Source organism: Saccopteryx leptura, chromosome 5 (assembly GCF_036850995.1).
Source record: "Saccopteryx leptura isolate mSacLep1 chromosome 5, mSacLep1_pri_phased_curated, whole genome shotgun sequence".
Taxonomy (NCBI): Eukaryota; Metazoa; Chordata; class Mammalia; order Chiroptera; family Emballonuridae; genus Saccopteryx; species Saccopteryx leptura.
The window spans coordinates 177,565,761-177,585,737 of record NC_089507.1 but is presented as its reverse complement, the minus strand read 5'-3'; the positions used below and the strand labels follow the sequence as shown (position 1 = coordinate 177,585,737).

Here is a 19,977-nt window from a genome sequence, read left to right as displayed (position 1 = left end):
GATATCAAAAATGAAAAAAACTGTTCGCTGTTGGTGAAAAATTAGTAAAGCTTTGCACCTTATCTTAGTTGTCACTTGGGAAATTTTGCTTCCTCAAGCCGCACAAAAACTTGAGGCTATACCGGTTTCAGACAATACCATTCAGAGAACTGCTGGTATGGCCACTGATATTGAAGAACAAGCTGCAAAGGAGTAAAGAAATAGAAATGTTTTGCCATTCAGCTTGATGAATCCAATGACGTGAGTAACCATGCTATTTATTCTACTTTGCTTGGTGAGGTATATTGACGATAAATATTTTAGAGAAGAACTACTCTGTTGTCTTGATCTACCTGGTCAGACCACTAGTTCAGAGATATTTAATGCTCCTAATGAGTACTTTCAAGCGGAGGGCTTACACTGGGGAAAGTGTGTCAGTGTGTGTATGAACAGTGCTGCGAGCATGAATGGACAGTACTTGGGAAGTAGCGAAAATAAAGGATGAGCTGCATCCAGAAATGTCCATACACTGGATGATCCACCAGCAACAGTCAATTGCAAAGAAATTTTCTCCTGAATTGAACACAGTGATGAAAGACTGCAGTGAAGACTGCTAATGGTCTTTGTAGTCGAGCTTTGAACTCCAGACTGTTCACAACAGTTCACTATGTGAAAGCATGGATTCAACACCACCATCTTCTCTATACAGAAATGAGGTGGCTCTCAAGAGAAAGGGTTCTTTCATCCCTTTTCAAGCAAAGAGAAGAAGTAAAACAGTTTCTTCAAGAGTGAGGCTCTGCGTTAGAAGAGCTTTTGTTGGATGAAGAATGGATGGCTAAGCTTGCAAATGTGGCAGATATATTTAGCTTCTTCAACAAACTAAATATTTCTCCTCAGGGGTTTAACACATTTTTACCTTTAGAAATAAGATGGGGCCTGACCTGTGGTGGCGCAGTGGATAAAGCGTCAACCTGGAAATGCTGAGGTTGCCAGTTCGAAACCCTGGGCCTGCCTAGTCAAGGCACATATGGGAGTTGATGCTTCCTGCTCCTCCCCTCTTCTCTCTCTCTCTCTCTCTCCTCTCTAAAATGAATAAATAAAAATTTTAAAAAAAAGAATAAAGAAAATGTAAAAAAATAAAAAAAATAAGATGGGGCTTGACCAGGCACTGGCACAGTGGATAGAGCGTTGGACTGGGATGCTGAGGACCCAGGTTCTAAAACCTGAAGTCACCGGCTTCAGCACAGGCTCATTAGGCTTGAGCACAGGCTCACCAGCTTGAGCGCAGGGTCGCTGGCTTGAGCATGGGATCATAGACATGACCCATTGTTGCTAGCTTGAGCCCAAAGGTTGCTGGCTTCAAGCCCAAGGTCTCTGGCTTAAGCCCAAGGTCACTGGTTTGAGCAAGGGGTCACTTGCTCTGCTGTTGCCCCTCCCGCCCGTCAAGGCACATATGAGAAAGCAGTCATTGAACAACTAAGGAGACTAAGGAAGCTGCAACAAAGAATTGATGCTTCTCATCTCTCTCCCTTCCTGTCTGTCCCTATCTGTCCCTCTCTCTGACTCTGTCTCTGTCAAAAAAAAAATGAAAGAAAAGAAAGATATAATATGGGTGCATTCAAAAAGAAACTTGATCTTTGAGAAAGTCGCATACAGAAAGAAGATGTAGAAATGGTTGTACTTTTCTAAGACTTTTTGATTGCTGCAGAGATCAACCAGAAATTCCTATTAAAATAATAAGTCAACATTTGAGAGCATTAGTTCAAAACTTTGAACATTACTGCTCTGAAAATGAAGATACCTGTAAAGGTAACCTCTGGATCAATAACCCATTCATAGAAGCTATCAACTCCTACTCCATTAATCAATGTGAAAAAGAAAAACTGATAGACTTATCTTCTGATTATCACTCTAGTATCCAAGCATAAAGTGCACTCACTGTCACAATTTCAGATATCACTGGAAGAATCATATCCATCTCTTATTTACAAAACTGTGATATTTTTAATCATATTTTCTACTACCTACTTGTGTGAGACGACTTTTTCGGCCCCATCACTAATAAAAACCAGACAGAGAAACTGAATGGCTTTCAGTTCAGTGCCTCACCTCTCAGAAAACAAAACGGCAGCCTCGGTTACCAAGGATTCTTGCAAAGAAGCAATAGCAGATTTTGCACTAGCTGTACTTGAATTAAATATTGCTCTCTAGAAATTTCAGTTGGATTCTATTAAAAATATTTTTACTGTTCATCTACTTATTTTAGAGAATTTTCCTTTTATAGATTTATAGTAATTAAAAGATAATGCACAAAATACTAACAAGGTTCTTATTTCTGCCTTAGCAGTCCCTGAAATAATGCTATTTTCACCAGTCCCCAAGTATAAAAGGCTGAAAACCACTAAAGTGCATATCTATTTCCTTTTCAATGAGTTTCAAATATTTTTCCAGCTTATTATTTACTTTTTGAGTTAAAGGTGATGTTTGTATATATACATATTTATTTCAGGAGAAGAGAAAAATGGAAACATTGACTCAGAACTAAAATATCTGCAATATGATACATACATACACACTAAGTGATATTTTACTTCCCCTCTAGGAGTTCAGCATAAGCTCTCCGATCTCAAGCCTATGTAACACAAACACATCCTCACTTTGTCAGATATAAAATCCATGGAATAGAGGTCAACACTGTTTGCCTCAGAAATAAAACATGCCAATCCCTTTAAAAAGTTTAAAGCAAAGAAGCAACATATGCCATCAGTTCCCCTTTCTTCCAATAGTCTTGAAAACACTATGAAAGATGTCCGTGAAAGAATTTTCACCACTACTTATAACAGGTCCTTTTATGGGGCTGGTGACTCAGTTTTGGTTTTCGCAAAATTAAAACTTTGTAATAGTGTCTGTCCAATTTTGTTTCTATTCAAGAATACCTGGGGTACTTGCCTAAACTCAGGCAAGCCTGTCCTTACCAACAGCTCTCTACTCTGTTGCCCTTTCCCTCCCCACCCCAGGTCAAGGTTTTCCAACCTCTTCTCCCTCTTATCCAGAGAAACAGTCCTTTCTTACAGCTACTCTCCTTGGGATCCAAGGGTGAGTGTTATAAGGAGTGCATATATACAAGGGAGATTAGAGGGCTCCTTCAAGAGACCTTAATTCAGTCTTAATCCTTACCTTAAATCAGTGATTTTCAACACTTTTCATCTCAACACTTTTCAATCTAATTACTAGAATTCTGTGGCACACCAAAAATGTTTTTTCCCGATCCGACCAAAAAAATATAGGTATAATTTTGATTCATTCACACCAGACAGCTATCGTTGCGTTGCCTGATGTCATTTTTTATTTGATAATCTAAGGAGGGAAAGTCAGGGTCTGACTAAACAGTCAGGTATTGCATGTTTTAAACATTCCTGCAGCACACTGGTTGAAAATCACTGCTTTAATGATAGGAACTTCTGGCTAGTGAAACAGTATTTGGGGCAGGACGACTTTAGAGATTTCTCAAGTAATCGACACAGGAGCCTGCTACTCACTCACAGACTGAGATTCATCTATTTGGAAATCATATATTTTTAAATTGTTTCCACTGATTTGAGAAATGAGAGAAGAAAGGAGAAAGAGAGCACGAGAAGCATCAACTCACTTTCCACTTAGTTGTTCCATTCAGTTGTGTACTCATTGACTGCTTCTCCTATGTGCCCTGACCAGGGGGCCAACCTGCAACCTCAATGCTTTATCCAGTGAGCCACCCACCCAGGGCCTAGAAATCATATTTTCCATTTTTAAAAAATATTTATTCCAGATATGGCCTGCAAGCTCTGGTATTATCCAAGGCTGTATACAATACCTGGCAGTGGTTGGTGTTGGATAAAAAATAACTGTTAATGGATAAGGAGCCAGCTGCCTGAGTTCAAATCCTAACTGTCACTTGCTAGCTGCGTGCATAACCTTGGACAAGACTCTTAACCTCTCTGTCTCATCTGTAAAATGGGGATAATAATATTATCATCCCTCATCGGGGGATTAAATTAATTAATACATGTAAACATACTTCTGACAGTGCTTGGCACTTGGAAAGTACTGATTAAATGCTAATTATTTTTTTAATTTTTCAATTCATTGTGTTAATATGGATACAAGTGTCCCACTCAATAGAACACCCTCAATCCCCACCAACATGCCCCCCATTATACCACCTTTGTCCCCCTCCCCCTCCTCCCTTTCCTCTGGGATTTGCTGTCCTGTTATTTGTATCTATGTGTTATGTATATATAATTTTGCTACTTCCTTCAACTTCTCTGATCCCGTCCCCTCATCCCCCTTCCCTCTGACAGTTATTTCTCTGGTCTCTGTGACCGTGCCTCTGCCACTGTTCTGTTCCTCTGTTCACTCATTAGGTTTCACAATTAAGTGAAATAATATATTTGTCTTTCTCTGCCTGGTTTATTTCATTTAGCATAATGATCTCCAGCTCCATTCATGCCATTGCAAAAGGTAAGAGGTCTTTCTTTTTCATGACTGTGTAGTACTCCATTGTGTACAGGTACCAGAATTTTTTTTTTTTTTTTAGATTTTATTAATTTTTAGAGAGAGGGAAGGGAGAGAGAGAGGGAAAGAGAGAAAGTGGGAAGAGAAGCAGGAAGCAGCAACTCATACTAGTGGCTTCCTGTATGTGCCTTGACCAGGCAAGCCCAGGGTTTCAAACCAGCGACCTCAGTATAGGTCGATATTTTATCCATTGCAACACCACAGATCAAGCTGTACCACTGCTTTTTTATTCACTCGTTCACTGACAAGATCCACTTGGGCTGATCTTGGCTATTGTAAATAATGCTGCAATAAACACAGGGGTGCATATCTTCTTTTGAACTCGTGTTTTGGGATTCTTAGGATATATTCCTAAAAGTGGGATAGCTGAGTCAAAGGCAGAACCATTTTTAATTTTTTGAGAAAACTCCATACTCTTTTCCACAGTGGCTGCACAAGTCTGCATTCCCACCAGCAGTGCAGGAGGGTTCCTTTTTCTCCACACCCTCATCAGCACTGTTATGTTGATTTGTCAATGAGTGCCATTCTGACAGGTGTGAGGTGGTATCTCATTGTGGTTTTAATTTGCATTTCTCTGATGATTAGTGACATTGAACATTTTTCATCTGCCTATTGGCCATCTGTATGTCCTCTTGGGAGAAGTGTCTATTCAGCTTTTTTGTCCATTTTTCAGATGGACTGTTTACCTTCCTGGTGTTGAGTTTTAGAAGTTCTTTATAAATTTTGGTCATTAATCCCGCATTAGACATATCGGTAAATATATCCTCCCACTGTGTGCATTGTCTTACATTGTTAATGGTGCTTTCTTTCTGTTCAAAAGCTTTTTAGTTTAATATAGTCCCATTTGTTTATTTTGTCCTTTATTTCACTTGCCCTTGGAGATATATCAGCAAAAATATTGCTATGAGATATATTGAAGAGATTACTGCCTATGTTTTCTTCCAAGATTTTTATGATTTTGTGACTTACACTTAACTTAAGTCTTATCCATTTGAGTTTGTTTTTGTGAATAACGTGTAAGTTGTGGTCTAGTTTCTTTTCTTTTTTTTTCATGTACCTTTCCAATTTTCCCAACACCATTTATTAAAGAGACTGCTTTTACTGCATTGTACACTCTTGCCTCCTTTGTCAAATATCAATTGACCATAAAGGCATGGGTTTATATCTGGGTTCTCCGTTCTGTTCCACTGATCTGTATACCTGTTCTTATGCCAGTACCAAGCTGTTTTGATTACAATGGCCTGGGAGTATAACATGATAACAGGAAGTGTAATACCTCCCACTTTGTTCTTCATTTTCAGATTGTTGAGGTTATTGAGGTTCTGTTTGGTTCCTTATAAATTTTTGGAATATTTGTTCTAGATCTAAAACTATGCCATTGGTATTTTAATAGGAACTGCACAGAATCTATAGATTGCTTTGGATAGTATAGACATGTTAATGATGTTAATTCTTCCTATCCATGAACATGGTATATACTTCCACTTGTTCATATCTTCCTTGATTTCTTTTTTCAATGCCTTATAATTTTATGAGTACAAGTCTTTTATCTTCTTGGTTAAATTTATTCCTAGGTACCTTATTATTTTTGTTGCAATAGTGAAGGGGATTGTTTCTTTAATTTCTCTTTCTGACAGTTTATTGTTGGTGTATAAAAATGCTACTAATTTCTGAATATTAATTTTATATCCTGCCACCTTGCTAAATTCATTTATCAAGACTAGTAGATTTTTGGCTGAGAATTTAGGGTTTTCTAAGTATAGTATCATATCAGCAAATAATGACCGTTTTACTTCTTCTTTTCCAATTTGGAGGCCTTTTATTTCTTTTTCTTGTCTGATTGCTGTGGCTAGGACTTCCAGAACTATGTCGAATAAGAGTGGTGAAAGGGGGCACCCCTGCCTTGTTCCTGATCTTAAGGGGATTGCTTTTAATTTTTCCTATTGAGTATGATGTTGGCTGTCAGTTTATCATATATGGCCTTTATTATATTGAGGTATGTTCCCTATATTCCCACCTTGCTCAGGGTTTTGATCATAAATGGGTGCTGGATTTTATCAAATGCTTTTTCTGCATCTATTGATATAATCATGTGATTTTTATCCTTCATTTTATTTATGTGATGAATCACATTTATTGATTTGTGAACACTGTACTAGCCTTTCCTCCCTGAAATAAATCCCATTTATCACAATGTATGATCTTTTTAATGTATTGCTGGATCCCGTTTGCTAATATTTTGTTGAGAATTTTAGCCTCTATGTTCTTCAGGGATATTGGCCTATAGTTTTCTTTCTTTGTAGTGTCTTTACCTGGTTTTGGAATTAGGATAATGCTTGCCTCATAAAATGAGCTGAAAGTCTTCCCTCCTCTCAAATTTTTTGGAATAGCTTGAGAAGGATAGGAGTTAGTTCTTCTTTGAATGCTTGGTAAAATTTGCCTGTGAAGCCATCTGATCTGGGACTTTTGTTTGCTGGGAGGTTTTTAATAATGGTTTCAATTTCACTTGTTGTAATCAGTGTGTTCAAGTTTTCTGATTCTTCCAGATTAAGCTTTTTAGAAGATTGTATGTTTCTAGGAATTTATCCATTTCGCCTAGGCTATCCAATTTTGGGGCATATAGATCTTCATAGTATTTTCTTATAATCCTTTGTATTTCTACGGTGTCAGTTGTTACTTCTCCACTTTCATTTCTAATTTTGAGTTTTCTCTCTTCTTGATGAGCCTGGTTAAAGGTTTGTCAATCTTGTTTACCTTTTCAAAGTACCAGCTCTTGGTTTCATTGATCTTTTGTATTGAGTTTTTAGTCTCTATGTCATTTATTTCTGCTCTAATCTTTATTATTTCCTTCCTTCTACTTCCTTTGGGCTTTTTTGTTGTTGTTTTTCTAGTTCTTTTAGGTGTAGGGTTAGGTTGTTTATGTAAGGTTTTTCTTGCTTAAGGTTTGCCTGTAATGCTATGAACTTCCCTCTCAGGACTGCGTTTGCTGTGTCCCACTGATTTTGAGTTGTATGTTCATTTTCATGCTAATTATTATTATTACAAATAAAGAAGTATATTATCAAGAAGAATCAAGATGAACAAGAAGCTGTTCATGTCCTCAGCATACTTACCATCTACTGGGGGAGATGAGGCAGAATAAGAAAAAGAAGAATACAAAGTCAAAGGCTATAAGTGCCAAATGAAAGGTACAGAATGCTATGGGAATTCTGAGGAAAGATTATTATTTCAGGGCAGAGGGATGAAGAAAGCTGCAATGTGCTTGTGTTGTCTCTTGGAAGAATTTTAGGTGGCTGGATGGACAATACCTCTGGAAAGGGAGGGTGTATTAGTTTGAGTTCTCCGGGAAGTAGACACCAAGACAGAATTAAACATGTAAGAGATTTATTGGAGGAACTGTCTGTGAAGGATAAAGAGGAAGACCCAAAAAGGCAGGAAGAGGCTTCTGACCATACTGCATTTCTGACCTTTGTGAAGGAGGAGGGAGGCAGGAGGGAAAAAGAAGTCTCAGACTTCAATACTTCTTTGAAAAGGTCTTGGTTAGGCCCATGAGGAGTCTTCAAGCTAAAGCCACCCTTCAGAGGCAACTTGGTCTTATAGGAATGGGCCACATTAGTTCAACTGCTTGCTCAGGAACTGGCTGGGAGGAGTGACCCAAGAGAAGCTCAGCTTTGGCCAAAATGTGGTGGTGGATCCAAGGGCAGCAGCTGGCGCCATCTGTCAATCATGCTTCCCAAAGCAAAGAGATTTGAGTGGCACATTCTTGTGTCTCCCACAGTTGGGTACAAGCAATGTCACTAGTACCTATGTGTCCTTGGAAACATGGTTGAGGTTCAATGAATATGTGCCAATGTCAATGGGGTCCCTACCTTTTTCAAAAGGGACTTTTTTTTTTTTTTTTTTTCATTTTTCTGAAGCTGGAAACAGGGAGAGACAGACAGACTCCCGCATGCGCCTGACCGGGATCCACCTGGCACGCCCACCAGGGGCGACGCTCTGCCCACCAGGGGGCGATGCTCTGCCCCATCCTGGGCGTCGCCATGTTGCGACCAGAGCCACTCTAGCGCCTGGGGCAGAGGCCACAGAGCCATCCCCAGCGCCCGGGCCATCTTTGCTCCAATGGAGCCTTGGCTGCGGGAGGGGAAGAGAGAGACAGAGAGGAAGGTGCGGCAGAGGGGTGGAGAAGCAAATGGGCGCTTCTCCTGTGTGCCCTGGCCGGGAATCGAACCCGGGTCCTCCGCACGCTAGGCCGACGCTCTACCGCTGAGCCAACCGGCCAGGGCCTGAAAAAGGGACTTTTTTTAACCAAACGACAACTGTAATACAAAATCAAAGTACATATTAAATGTTAAAGATTACAGCTAATAATATTCAGTATCTTCCCGATGTGATTTCAGTTTCTAAAGCAATACAGAAAATATAAAAATAATTATGAAACACCTCTTTACTAAAAATAAAAGTTAAATGAGGATTCAGAACTAACTGAGAAACGAAGCACTCCTAAGAATCTACACTGCTCACAAAAATTACGAGATATTTTATCGCTTCATATTCATTTTGAAGTATCCCCTAATTTTTGTGAGCAGTAGAGAAGGCAAATCCTTTATGAACTGCAGCAATTTGATCAAATAAGAATATAAGAAGCCATTCTACAAAAATATAAAGTGCCACAATAATACCAGAAATCAATTCAGTCAATACAGTTATATCTTATGTGGAGTAAGTCATATTTAAGGTAAAAATAGAGAAAATCAAAATTACCCTTAAATACTAGAACCACACCCAGCAAGAAAGATGCTCCTACATGAGGCACGAAGGAAAGAGGACCACTGAAGACACACAAGTTCTCTTGTCTCACTTCATACCACCTGCAGGCACACGGTCACCTGGTGGAAAGTCAGGCAACATCTGTACTATTTAAACTGTCCTCATTATTACATATACATTCATTGTCACATATATACACACAGATACATATATACATGTATATGAATGGGTAGATATTTCTTGTTTCTAGCCAAGCATTTAATACCTAAATTAAATGCACTTATGAGGTCATTCCTCAAAAGAACAACAAAATATCTTACAGATTACAATATTTCCTTTGTTCTAAGGAGACACATGGCACAGAAGTGGGACCAAGGCACACCCACTCATATCACTGCACCAGTGATAAAACTGGCTCAGCAGCTCCCTTTGCCTCTTAGCTTCACAGAGCAAACAGACCCCACCGCCTGAGAGCTCCCTCCACAGCCCCATGATCCAGCACCTCACTCCTGCTTCCTCCACGTGGCCTTAGAGGAAGAGGTGCCCTCCTGTCAAGCCTGATCTTTTACCCCACGCTCTTGATTCTACTGCAGACATTTTCTCCCCTCTTTTTATACTGTTTATTCAGTTGCTCTTTTATTACTTCCTTTTCCAAAAGAAAAATAAATTCAAATTCCCTGGTCTTAAAAAATATAAAAATCATATCTACACATGCGCGCACATACACACCCATCCATCTTTGATCTGGAATTTCCCATTCTAGTCCTGGAATATTAATCTGTATTCTTTCTGTTGCAAGACCCAGAAATACGACTCAAGCCAGCTAAGGTAAAAACAGGGTGTTACTGGCTCCTGTCGATGAAAAGCTCAGGGGTGGAGAGAGCACACACATGGCCGCACCTCGGTCACACTGGGTCCTTCTCATTCTCCATCTCTCTGCTCTACCTCCCTGTGAGAGTGAACTCAATTTGAGGCCAGTACTCTCCACATGGGAAGAAAGATGAACAGTTGCAACCCAGGCTACATCTTCATGCTTTGAATCCAGAAGAATGGGAGGGTGCCCTGCTCTCAGTATCTACTGTTTCAAATGTCAGGGACACTGGGAATCCTGGACCGTTCACCAAGGGAAGACATGGGTTTTGACTCTGTCCTTTGCTTAAAACCTGTTCACCAGATTCTCAACATCTACCCACACCACAGGATAAGAGCTGCTGGACACTTAACTCCATGGGGCCATGCCATTACCTCTGCAGATGCTCCTCTTTGCTGTCTCCTCACCCCCAACTTGTCCACCTGGGAAAATCTCATATTCAATATTCCAAACCCACCTCAGACCCAACCTCCCTCAGGACACACGCCCCTCCAAGAAGTAATGTACACTTATCCCTCCATGGTAAATGTAGTTGTTTACATGTCTGTCTCTCCTACCAAATAGTAAATCCTGGGTTAGTACCTTATTAATCTCTGAGGACACAGCCCTGCCAAGCAGACACACACACAAACACACATACACAAATATATCTATAAAGCTGATTTTCTTTAAATCCAAGAATAGTTGTTTACCACATTTCTATATATTTTTTAAATTTTACTGTACTAAAACTTATCTTCCTTCTTTTTACACTGATGTTAAATTAAATCAATTTGCTATTTTGAAAGTCAACTTTTGTTTAAATAAACAATTCTCGCCTGACCTGTGGTGGCGCAGTGGATAAAGCGTTGACCTGGAAATGCTGAGGTCACCAGTTCGAAACCCTGGGCTTGCCTGGTCAAGGCACATATGGGAGTTGATGCTTCCAGCTCCTCCCCACCTTCTCTCTGTCTCTCTCTCTCTCCTCTCTCTCTCTCCCTCTCTATCTCTCTCCCTTTCTCTCTCCTCTCTAAAATGAATAAAAAAAATTTTTTTAAAAATCTTTAAAAAATAAATAAATAAATAAATAAACAATTCTCTACAGTTTTATTTATGGTACTCAGTTTATAGGCTAAAGATCAGTACTATACTCTAAACATCTAGTAGAAGATTTTACTCCCATTGCAAATAAAGCACTTACAAACAAAATAAAAATACAAATTATAAAAGTTCACATAAAAATATTCTGGGCCTACAATTCTCTTTTCTCTTCCCAGAATAAAAGGTGGAAGCCAACCTCTTTCAGTTATCTCAAACAACACATCTGAGCTCAATCAGACTTTTACCCTAGGTTTACCTTCCTCACATCAGAAGTCTAGACCAGTGTTTTTCAAATGCCAGTGTTTCTGCTGGTCCACAAGAGTTAACCACCCTGATGTTGTATGAAGCTCAGAGATCCAATGATCTTAGTCAAATTCACTTATGCTCAGGGTGATTGCCACTTATCAGCCTGTATCTTCGATGAGAACACTCTTGGAACTTGTAGGTTCATTCAAACAACATTTTGCACTGTACAGAGCATTTACAAATCACACACAATAGACAAAAAGCTATTTTTTTTCCGGACAAACTTATGTAGTATTCAAATGCATCGTACTCGGGGAGTTTGAAATCAGGCCCCAGCTTGTACCATGCCACACTGTTACATGCCATAAGATAAAAACTTTACTTGTTGTGTGTTTCCAATTCTGGCTGGCTACGTCACTGGTCCTCAAGTATAAAAAGATTGAAAAACAATGGTCAAGACCATCTCAAGTCCTAGAAGCAGGAATGATGTATTTGTGTTACACATATGTGTCCAAAGTTCATTTTACATTCCAGAGGTTACAGATATAAAATATTACTAACTGATGAAAAAAATAACAAAGGGGACATTATGACAAAATCACTTTGCTTCAAACAGGTTTAATGAGAGAGAGCACACTAAGACTGCCTGAAGAGCTTGAAATTACACCTCTTGGCTTTGTTCTAGTTGTAAAATATTCATATGGCACTAACGTCCATGTAGATATTCTACCACCTGCTAGGGCTGCCAACGGCACAAAGAAGCCAAAGAACACAAAAACATAGAAAGAGTCTTTTTATCTTCTGCCATATTCAAATCTAGTGTAGCCTTAAGTATCCCTAGAAGAATATGGTCAAAGGGAGCAAGAGAGCAGCAAAGCTCAAAGCAATATTTCTAGAGACAAGCAAAAACTGCTGGGCTTTTGTTGAATATGTCAACATCCACTCTGGCAAGTAAATACGTTTTCTGGTATGTAAATATGCTTTTAAGTCAGACAACTAGCAGAAGCACAACGTGGGTTTTATCATCACAAAAATCCTAACTCTGCCTCTTACTGGCTGGGAGCCGGTGGACAAGCAGTTAACCTCGCTGAGCCTGTTTCCCCATCTATGGGTAGTGGTAGGAACACTACCTTCATCATTGATTGTGGGAAGACTCAATGAGATTCTGATGATTATAAATAACCATATCCCCCCCTTTCTATCCTCTCATTAACCCTCCCTGACACTTGCATTTGGATCGTGCCTTTTCTCAAAGTCAAACTCCTCTTCCCCGTCATTAGCCAGGATCTCCTCCCAACTCTTCTGGCTCTCTGCATGACACTCCCGTGCTCCCAAACACCTAACACCAATTATCAAATTATAAAAACATGTTTATTGCTGGCAGACTAGAGTGGAGACTGTAGTCTCAACCCTTGCTACTGGCAGGCTCAATGGGAGCAACACTTAGAAAAGCAATGTGAATCAAGTCATAAACACGCTAAAATCCAGCAATCTGATTTCAATGGAATCTATTCTAAGAAAATAATGCAAAATACATAAAAAGCTATTTCTCAAGATGTTCACAGCAGTATTATTTATACTGGAGAAAGAGAGAAGGAGGAAGAGGGTTTGAGGGGGGAGGAAAGAAGAAACCAATTTAACCATCAAGAAATGATAAGCTAAATTATGGTATATAGACTCAACAAGTGTTTGTGATAATAAAAATGTAAAGAACAAAATGTGAGGAAATGTTAATATTCAAAAAATTTAAAAGGCAATATTTAAAATTGTAAGTGAACTTAAAGCAACAAATCCACAAAAGTAAATACAGTGTGCCTGTCAAGTCATGGTGCACTTTTGACCGGTCACAGGAAAGCAACAAAAGACGATAGAAATGTGAAATCTGCACCAAATAAAAGGAAAACTCTCCCAGTTTCATACCTATTCAGTGCAGTTCGATGTGGGCTCACACACAGATTTTTAGGGCTCCTTAGGTGGCTATCCCGTATAGCCTCTACAGACTCGTCACTGACTGATGGCCTACCATAACGGGGTTTCTCCACTAAACTGCTGGTTTCCTTCAACTGCTTATCCCACCGAGTAATGTTATTCCTATGTGGTGGTGCTTCGTTATAAACGCGCCGATATTCACGTTGCACTTTGGTCACGGATTCGAATTTAGCGAGCCACAGAACACACTAAATTTTCCTCTGTACCGTCCACATCTCAACTGGCATGGCCGTGGGCTGCTCCGCTGTATACACAGTGTTACCTCATCATCTGCGCATGCGCACATGCTGCCCCATCATCCTACAGAAACTGGGAGAGTTTTCCTTTTATTTGGTGCAGATTTCACATATCTATCGTCTTTTGTTGCTTTAGTGCACCATGACTTTACAGACACAGTGTATACCAAAATGTTCTATTTTGCTCTATCAGTACATAGAGCATTTGTGAGAGACCATTCTCTCCTCTCGGATTCCAAATATTTGGTCCAAACCCTGGTATCACTTGGTTTCCTTGACTGTGGTCTCTGATCCTAAATCTCTTTTCCTTCTGATTAATCACTCCTGGGCTAGCTTCTGCAAACTTCCCTTTCATTATTTTACTTAAAAATCACTCCTGCTGCACTGATCCTTTAATATCCCGCCCCTCCTCTCCACTCATGGAACTTAAGTCAGGCCCTCATCATTTGTCTGTTCAGTCATTGCCTGTGCTTAGTGCCACCACTCCCATCAGCCCCCATCCATTCTTCCTGGCCCTACCGGCAGAGAGGAAGTTCTCAAAACTTATCAGTTGACCAGCTGAGAATTCTTCAAGCAGGCCCTCTCACCTGCAAGATAAGATCTGAGCTTCTAATTCAGGCAAACAAAACCCTTCCTTTTTTTTTTTTTCTTTTTTTAGCAAGAGAAAGGGAGGGAGAGAAAGAGAGAGAGAGACAGAGAGAGACAAAGAGGGAGAGAAGAGAAGCATCTGGTGTGGCACCTTAGTTGTTCATTGACTGCTTTCTCATATGTGCCTTGACCAGGAGGTTCCAGCAGTGCAAGTGACCCCTTGCTCAAGTCAGCAACTTGGGCTTCAAGCCAGCAACCTTTGGGCTCAAGCCAGCAACCATGGAGTTATGTCTATGATCCCATGCTCAAGCCGGCAACCTCAGGGTTTCAAACCTGGGTCCTCAGCATCGCAGGCCAACGCTTTATCTGCGCCACCACCTGGTCAGGCAACAAAACCCTTTCTGGTCTGGCGCCCAACCTGCCAGCTTCTCCCAATTAGACAACCTACTCTTCTCCTTCCCCGCAACCTCCCAATGCAACTCACTGTCCTGCCCCTATTCTTGCTCTACATTCCTCTGTCATTTCTCTGACACTGCGGATGCCCTTGGGGCCAGGGTTCCAGCGCCTTGTCCTCAGTGCTCAACATTACCCTCACCAGGCCCCCACTGAACCCAGGAAGAGGCAGGCCGGCAGCCCCTACCCCCACATCACTGCCATGTGTGTTCTACCCCTTAGCTGAAACTGCCGGCTCCCTTTACTTTCTCAAATTCTAATCCTGTTCTGTCAGTAGGTAACCACTAGCTACATATGGCTACTGAGCCCTTGAAATGTGGCTAGTCTAAACTGAGGTGTGTAGTAAGTGCACAATACACACTAGATTTCAAAGACTTGGTATGAAAAAATATTTTAAAAATTAATATTTTTATTTTGATTACTTGATATAATATACATTAGATATATGGGATTAAATAAAATATATTACTAAAGTTGATTTCACTTGTTTCTTTTCACTTTTCTAAATGTGGCCACTAGAAAATTTAAAATTACAAATGTGGCTCACATTATATTTCTACTGGACAGAGCTAGTCTAACCATTCTTCAGTGCCTAGTATGAGTAAAATTTCAAGGGCCCCTATTTTTGTGCCATTCTTTTTTTTTTCCTAAGCAAGAAAGAGCGAGCTAGAGAGAAAGAGATGAACAAACAGGAAGGGAGAGAGATGAGAAGCATCAACTCATCATTGTGGCACCTTAGTTGTTCATTGATTGTTTTCTCATATGTGCCTTGACCGGGGTGGAGGGGTCTCCATTAAAGCCAGTGACACCTTGCTCAAGCCAACGACCTTGGGCTCAAGCGAGCAACCAGGGGTCATATCTATGATCCCACACTCAATCCAGAGACCCTGCACTCAAGCTGGAGAGCCCATGCTCAAGTTGGTGACCTCAGGGTTTCATACCTAGGTCCTCAGTGCCTCAGGTCGATGCTCTATCCAATGCTCCACCTCCTGGTCAGGCTTTTGTGCCATAATTATCTTTTTTGTCTCCTTGAAATCCTATAATGGAGTCTACCGTATAAGCCACTATCTAATTACATAATGCACTATTCTTGCTATAACAATGTCATTTCTATACCCTGCTTTGGGACTCAGTAGGCACTCAAGTTTTGGAGTGCCTACTGAGTCCCAAATGGGATCTCTGCTGGAGCAAGACAGCAATACATGGTATGTTTTTTGTTTTTATTTTGTTTTGTTTACTCATTTACTTTCCCAATAATGACTGAGATGGTATAGGGAAAACTGGAAGTCAGGGAACCCAACAGCTCTTTCTTCGTCCTCTAATTTATATAATATATATAGACCCCTTAGTACATGGGTTGGCCCCTTGTAAGACCTGCCTGTACCCCAGTTTCCCCCACTGTAAAATAAATCAGACCAATCTACAATAAATAGCCAAAGTAGCCAAGCAAGTTCTAATTGGAGTCATTACCATGATACTAAGAAACACTCTACTTTTCACAGCTAATTGTGTTTTGTAGGCCAGTTGTCTTAAATACAGACTATTTTGTATGAAGAGAGAACAAGTCCATCACAATTATCAAACTAATAAAGGGTGAGGGGAACTACCTATCAAAATTCTTCTCTTAGCCTATTAATGTTGGAAAACAAGTAATGGGAGAGCAAACTACCAAGTGCCTATTCCAAGCTAAATAGTGTATACGTCACACTCACAATAACCTTTACAAGGCAGATATCACCATACCCATTTTACAGAGTAAAGAAACTGATGTTCAAAGACAAGGTAAGTAACTAGGCCTAAGTCATGTAGCTGTGCTACAAATCCGGGTCAACAGTATCATATCTCTATGTGAAAATGACATCTTCATTATCACTTGGAGATAAAATATGTGCAAAGCAAGAATATTATATAAATATATAAATAAAAATTCAATAATAATTTCCTTCAAGTAGTTTTCCTGACCTTGGCTAATTCTCATCTTTCAGACCAAATGACCTTTTTTTTCTAAGTACACTTTTTCTCTTTTTTTTGTTTTGTTTTTTTGTTTGTTTTTACAGAGAGAGGGATAGATAGGGACAGACAGACAGGAACAGAGAGAGATGAGAAGCATCAATCATTAGTTTTTTGTTGCGACACCTTAGTTGTTCATTGATTGCTTTCTCATATATGCCTTGACTGTGGGGCTACAGCAGACCGAGTAACCCCCTTACTCATGCCAGTGACCTTGGGTCCAAGCTGGTGAGCCTTGCTCAAACCAGATGAGCCCACGCTCAAGCTGGCGACCTTGGGGTCTCGAACCTGGGTCCTCCGCATCCCAGTCCGACACTCTATCCACTGTGCCACCACCTGGTCAGGCTCTAAGTAGACTTTTTCTTAAAGAAGCGAACAAGTAGAGTATATGATATAGTAGGAACCAACACATTAATGTACTATCTTTCTTTAAGTCTTCCAACCACAGTTGTAAGTGAAAGTTTATATTAAACATTATCATTAGAATTCTTCAAATATATTTACAAACATCTAGTCTCTATGAATAAAGATTACAGTAATAAAGTAAATCAGGCCATTCCACAAACAAATACATCAACAAAAAAACAACATACACTTAAAGAAATATCAAAGAGCCACTCCACAGTTATACAACTTAAGTCACAATGAGCTTAATGAAATGATAAAAGAAAGTTCCTCAAAATAAGACACACATAAAGTGAAAAACCACAATCACATACATAGTAGCCTTGCAAACTCACTAACCGCTTTCTCACAATGGTAACAATGTACTATGTACATCTAAAACACCAAACTGATGTAGGTGTTATTCTCTCTTTACGAAATAGCCAACTTAGTCCTGTAGACTTGGAAAGAACAAATGTTCAAATTCTCTAACACAGAAAAAGTCCCAAAGTATCAAATGCTTTAAAATACTGCTCCATTCTCATCAAAAATGTCCCTGCAGTAGGTGTTAATCAGTTACTACTAAAAACTCTGCACAATGCAACCTGTGTGTGCCTGGTATTTTACTACAGGAAGTAGAAAGTTCAGTTTACCAAGAACATCGCATTTCACTTTCAAAGGTCTTGAAAACAAATCCCTCTAACAGTAACTAATTTACATTTCATTCCAAACTGAACAAAACTGTAATCTCAAGGATTTCACTATTGTGAAAAACTTCACTTAGCAATACTAGGTGTTTTTATTTTCTTTAGTTCTTCACATGATATAAATAAAAATAATTTGCAACTTTTAATCTCATTAAGAAGACATTTATGTAAAATTCTCACATATAAAATGAATTCCCTTATGCTGTATTTCCTCAAGGGAAAGACAAATTAAAACTACCTGTCCTAAATCAAGTGATTCTTGTTCATTTTAAGAATAAAAATGGCATGTAGAAGAAACATAAGGTGTCATTTTCTCAGCCCCCAAATACACAAAGATAAGTCTACAGGCAACAAAGATGTCTTCATCCTAAACAAAAGTTAAGGCTAAATAAGTAAGAAAATAGAAAACAAAACAGGCTAGCACACTAGCTACAGATCACATGTAGCAGGTGACAGGAAGCCCTGGGGACACTTCACATCCACAGGAGTGAGCTCCACCAACTGCAGGCCCACCTGGGTTCTGCTGAACCTCCACCCAGCAGTCGCATAAAAACGGAAGAAGGCATACCACCATCACTGTCATCCTGGCAATACAGGAGAAGCAGTCTCCTGGAACCCAGGAAAGTCACCCCTCTTTGCAAGTCAACAGGAGGAACTAACTCCCTTCACACCAAGAACACAAAGACTGAAGCAGCCATACCCAAAATAAAAATAAATCTAAAGAGGGAGGGGGGAGGGCATGGGAAGAGAAGTTACAGTTAAATTAAATGTATGCTGGAACCATTTGGAATCTCAGTCCATTCGGGGGCTCCGGCTCAAAAGTAAAAATAACATCTAAAAGGGGCAGGGGGAGTGAGAAAAGACAGCTCAGGTAAGTCCACGCCAAGACCACTCGAGGTCTGCCTCCTCGGAGTCCCGGACTCGGACATTAACTATCGGCAGGGGAGATGACGTTCGGCTTGTGTGCGCGGACCACCTGGGCTCCAGCAGTCGCTGGGGAAGGGACAGTCACGGTGCGCCCCGCCTCGGGGTTCCCCGGTGCGCGCTCGGGTGAGTTACACCGAGTGCTCCAGGGCCGGGCTGCCCGCTTTCCGGGACCACGCCAAGACCCAGACCGGGGTCCGACGCCCCGACGCCCCGCCGCCCCCACCCGCTCCCCGCCCTCGGCATCCCCGCTCCGACCCCACCCGGCCGGGCAGTGCCAGGACCCCGAAGTCCCGCGCGCGCCTCACCCAGCAGCGCCCGCAGGTGCTTCAGACGGGTCAGCACGTCCTTCTTGGGGTCCAGCACCTTCTGGGTGGACTTCTTCACATCCCCGTGGCTCCTTCGGGAGAACATCCCGCCGCGAAAAGCCCGGGCCCCGCCGGGGGGCAGGAGACGCCAGGGCCGCGCGAGTCACTGCATAGGGTCCGGCCGGCGCGTGTCGCGTGGGCCACTCGCCGCCCCCCTCCGTGCTGCCGCCTTAGCCGCTTCAGCTGTGAGTCCAGGAAGGAGGGGCGGTCGGGGCAACGAGAGGGGAGGGGCAGGAAGGCGGTGTCAACACGGAACCGACGGCCCCGCCCCGCGGGAGGTGCCAGCCGCCCTTCAGGCGCAGCGCACGTGCGCGTGGTCGGGGCTCTTCGCAGGGGCGCCCCGAGTCACAAAGAAGCTTGCCCCACGTACTCGCCTTACTACAAGTCCCGGGATGCACCGCGATGTAGCCCTCCAATCAGGTTGGCATAACTTTGGCAGTCAGTGGGTCGGCTCTAAGCACGTTCTCTCTACCTACCCCGCCGTGGGCCGCAAGTCCTCCTGGGAAATGTAGTTATGCGGAGGACGAAGCACTGCGACCGCCTTTCCAGAGGCTAGCTCTGTGGGACGGCAGCTCCCTGCTGTCCACCTGAGAGTTTCAGGACTGCTATACCTTCATTCTGTGTTCCCACCTCAAGTCCCTCCACTGCTACGTGAACCACAGAAACATCTCAGTAAGAGAAAATTGCAGAGCTTTTTGAATGCAAACCGTTTTAAATTCTCGCTTCTGGAATCACACCGAGGAGCCTGGGATCCATGGAAATCTCTGATCATACCGAAATCAGAGCTCCAAGTTCACACTAAAATGCATGACTGCAGAAGG

At 41.4% G+C, this 19,977-nt stretch overlaps 1 protein-coding gene across 3 annotated transcripts in view; it reads right to left on the bottom strand.

Annotated features, from left to right (window-relative positions):
• The window catches only part of RALGAPA2 (Ral GTPase activating protein catalytic subunit alpha 2), a 379,248-nt gene extending 359,785 nt beyond the window's left edge, over window positions 1-19,463 (bottom strand). For 2 of the 3 annotated variants that reach the window (XM_066386989.1, XM_066386988.1), the window contains exon 1: window positions 19,097-19,463. In XM_066386989.1, coding sequence (XP_066243086.1) covers window positions 19,097-19,202 — 106 coding nt within the window. In that variant the 5' untranslated portion in view covers window positions 19,203-19,463. The remainder of the gene's footprint in view (window positions 1-19,096) is intronic. The other variant, XM_066386990.1, reaches the window with a different exon arrangement.
• Window positions 19,464-19,977: the final 514 nt, after the last annotated feature.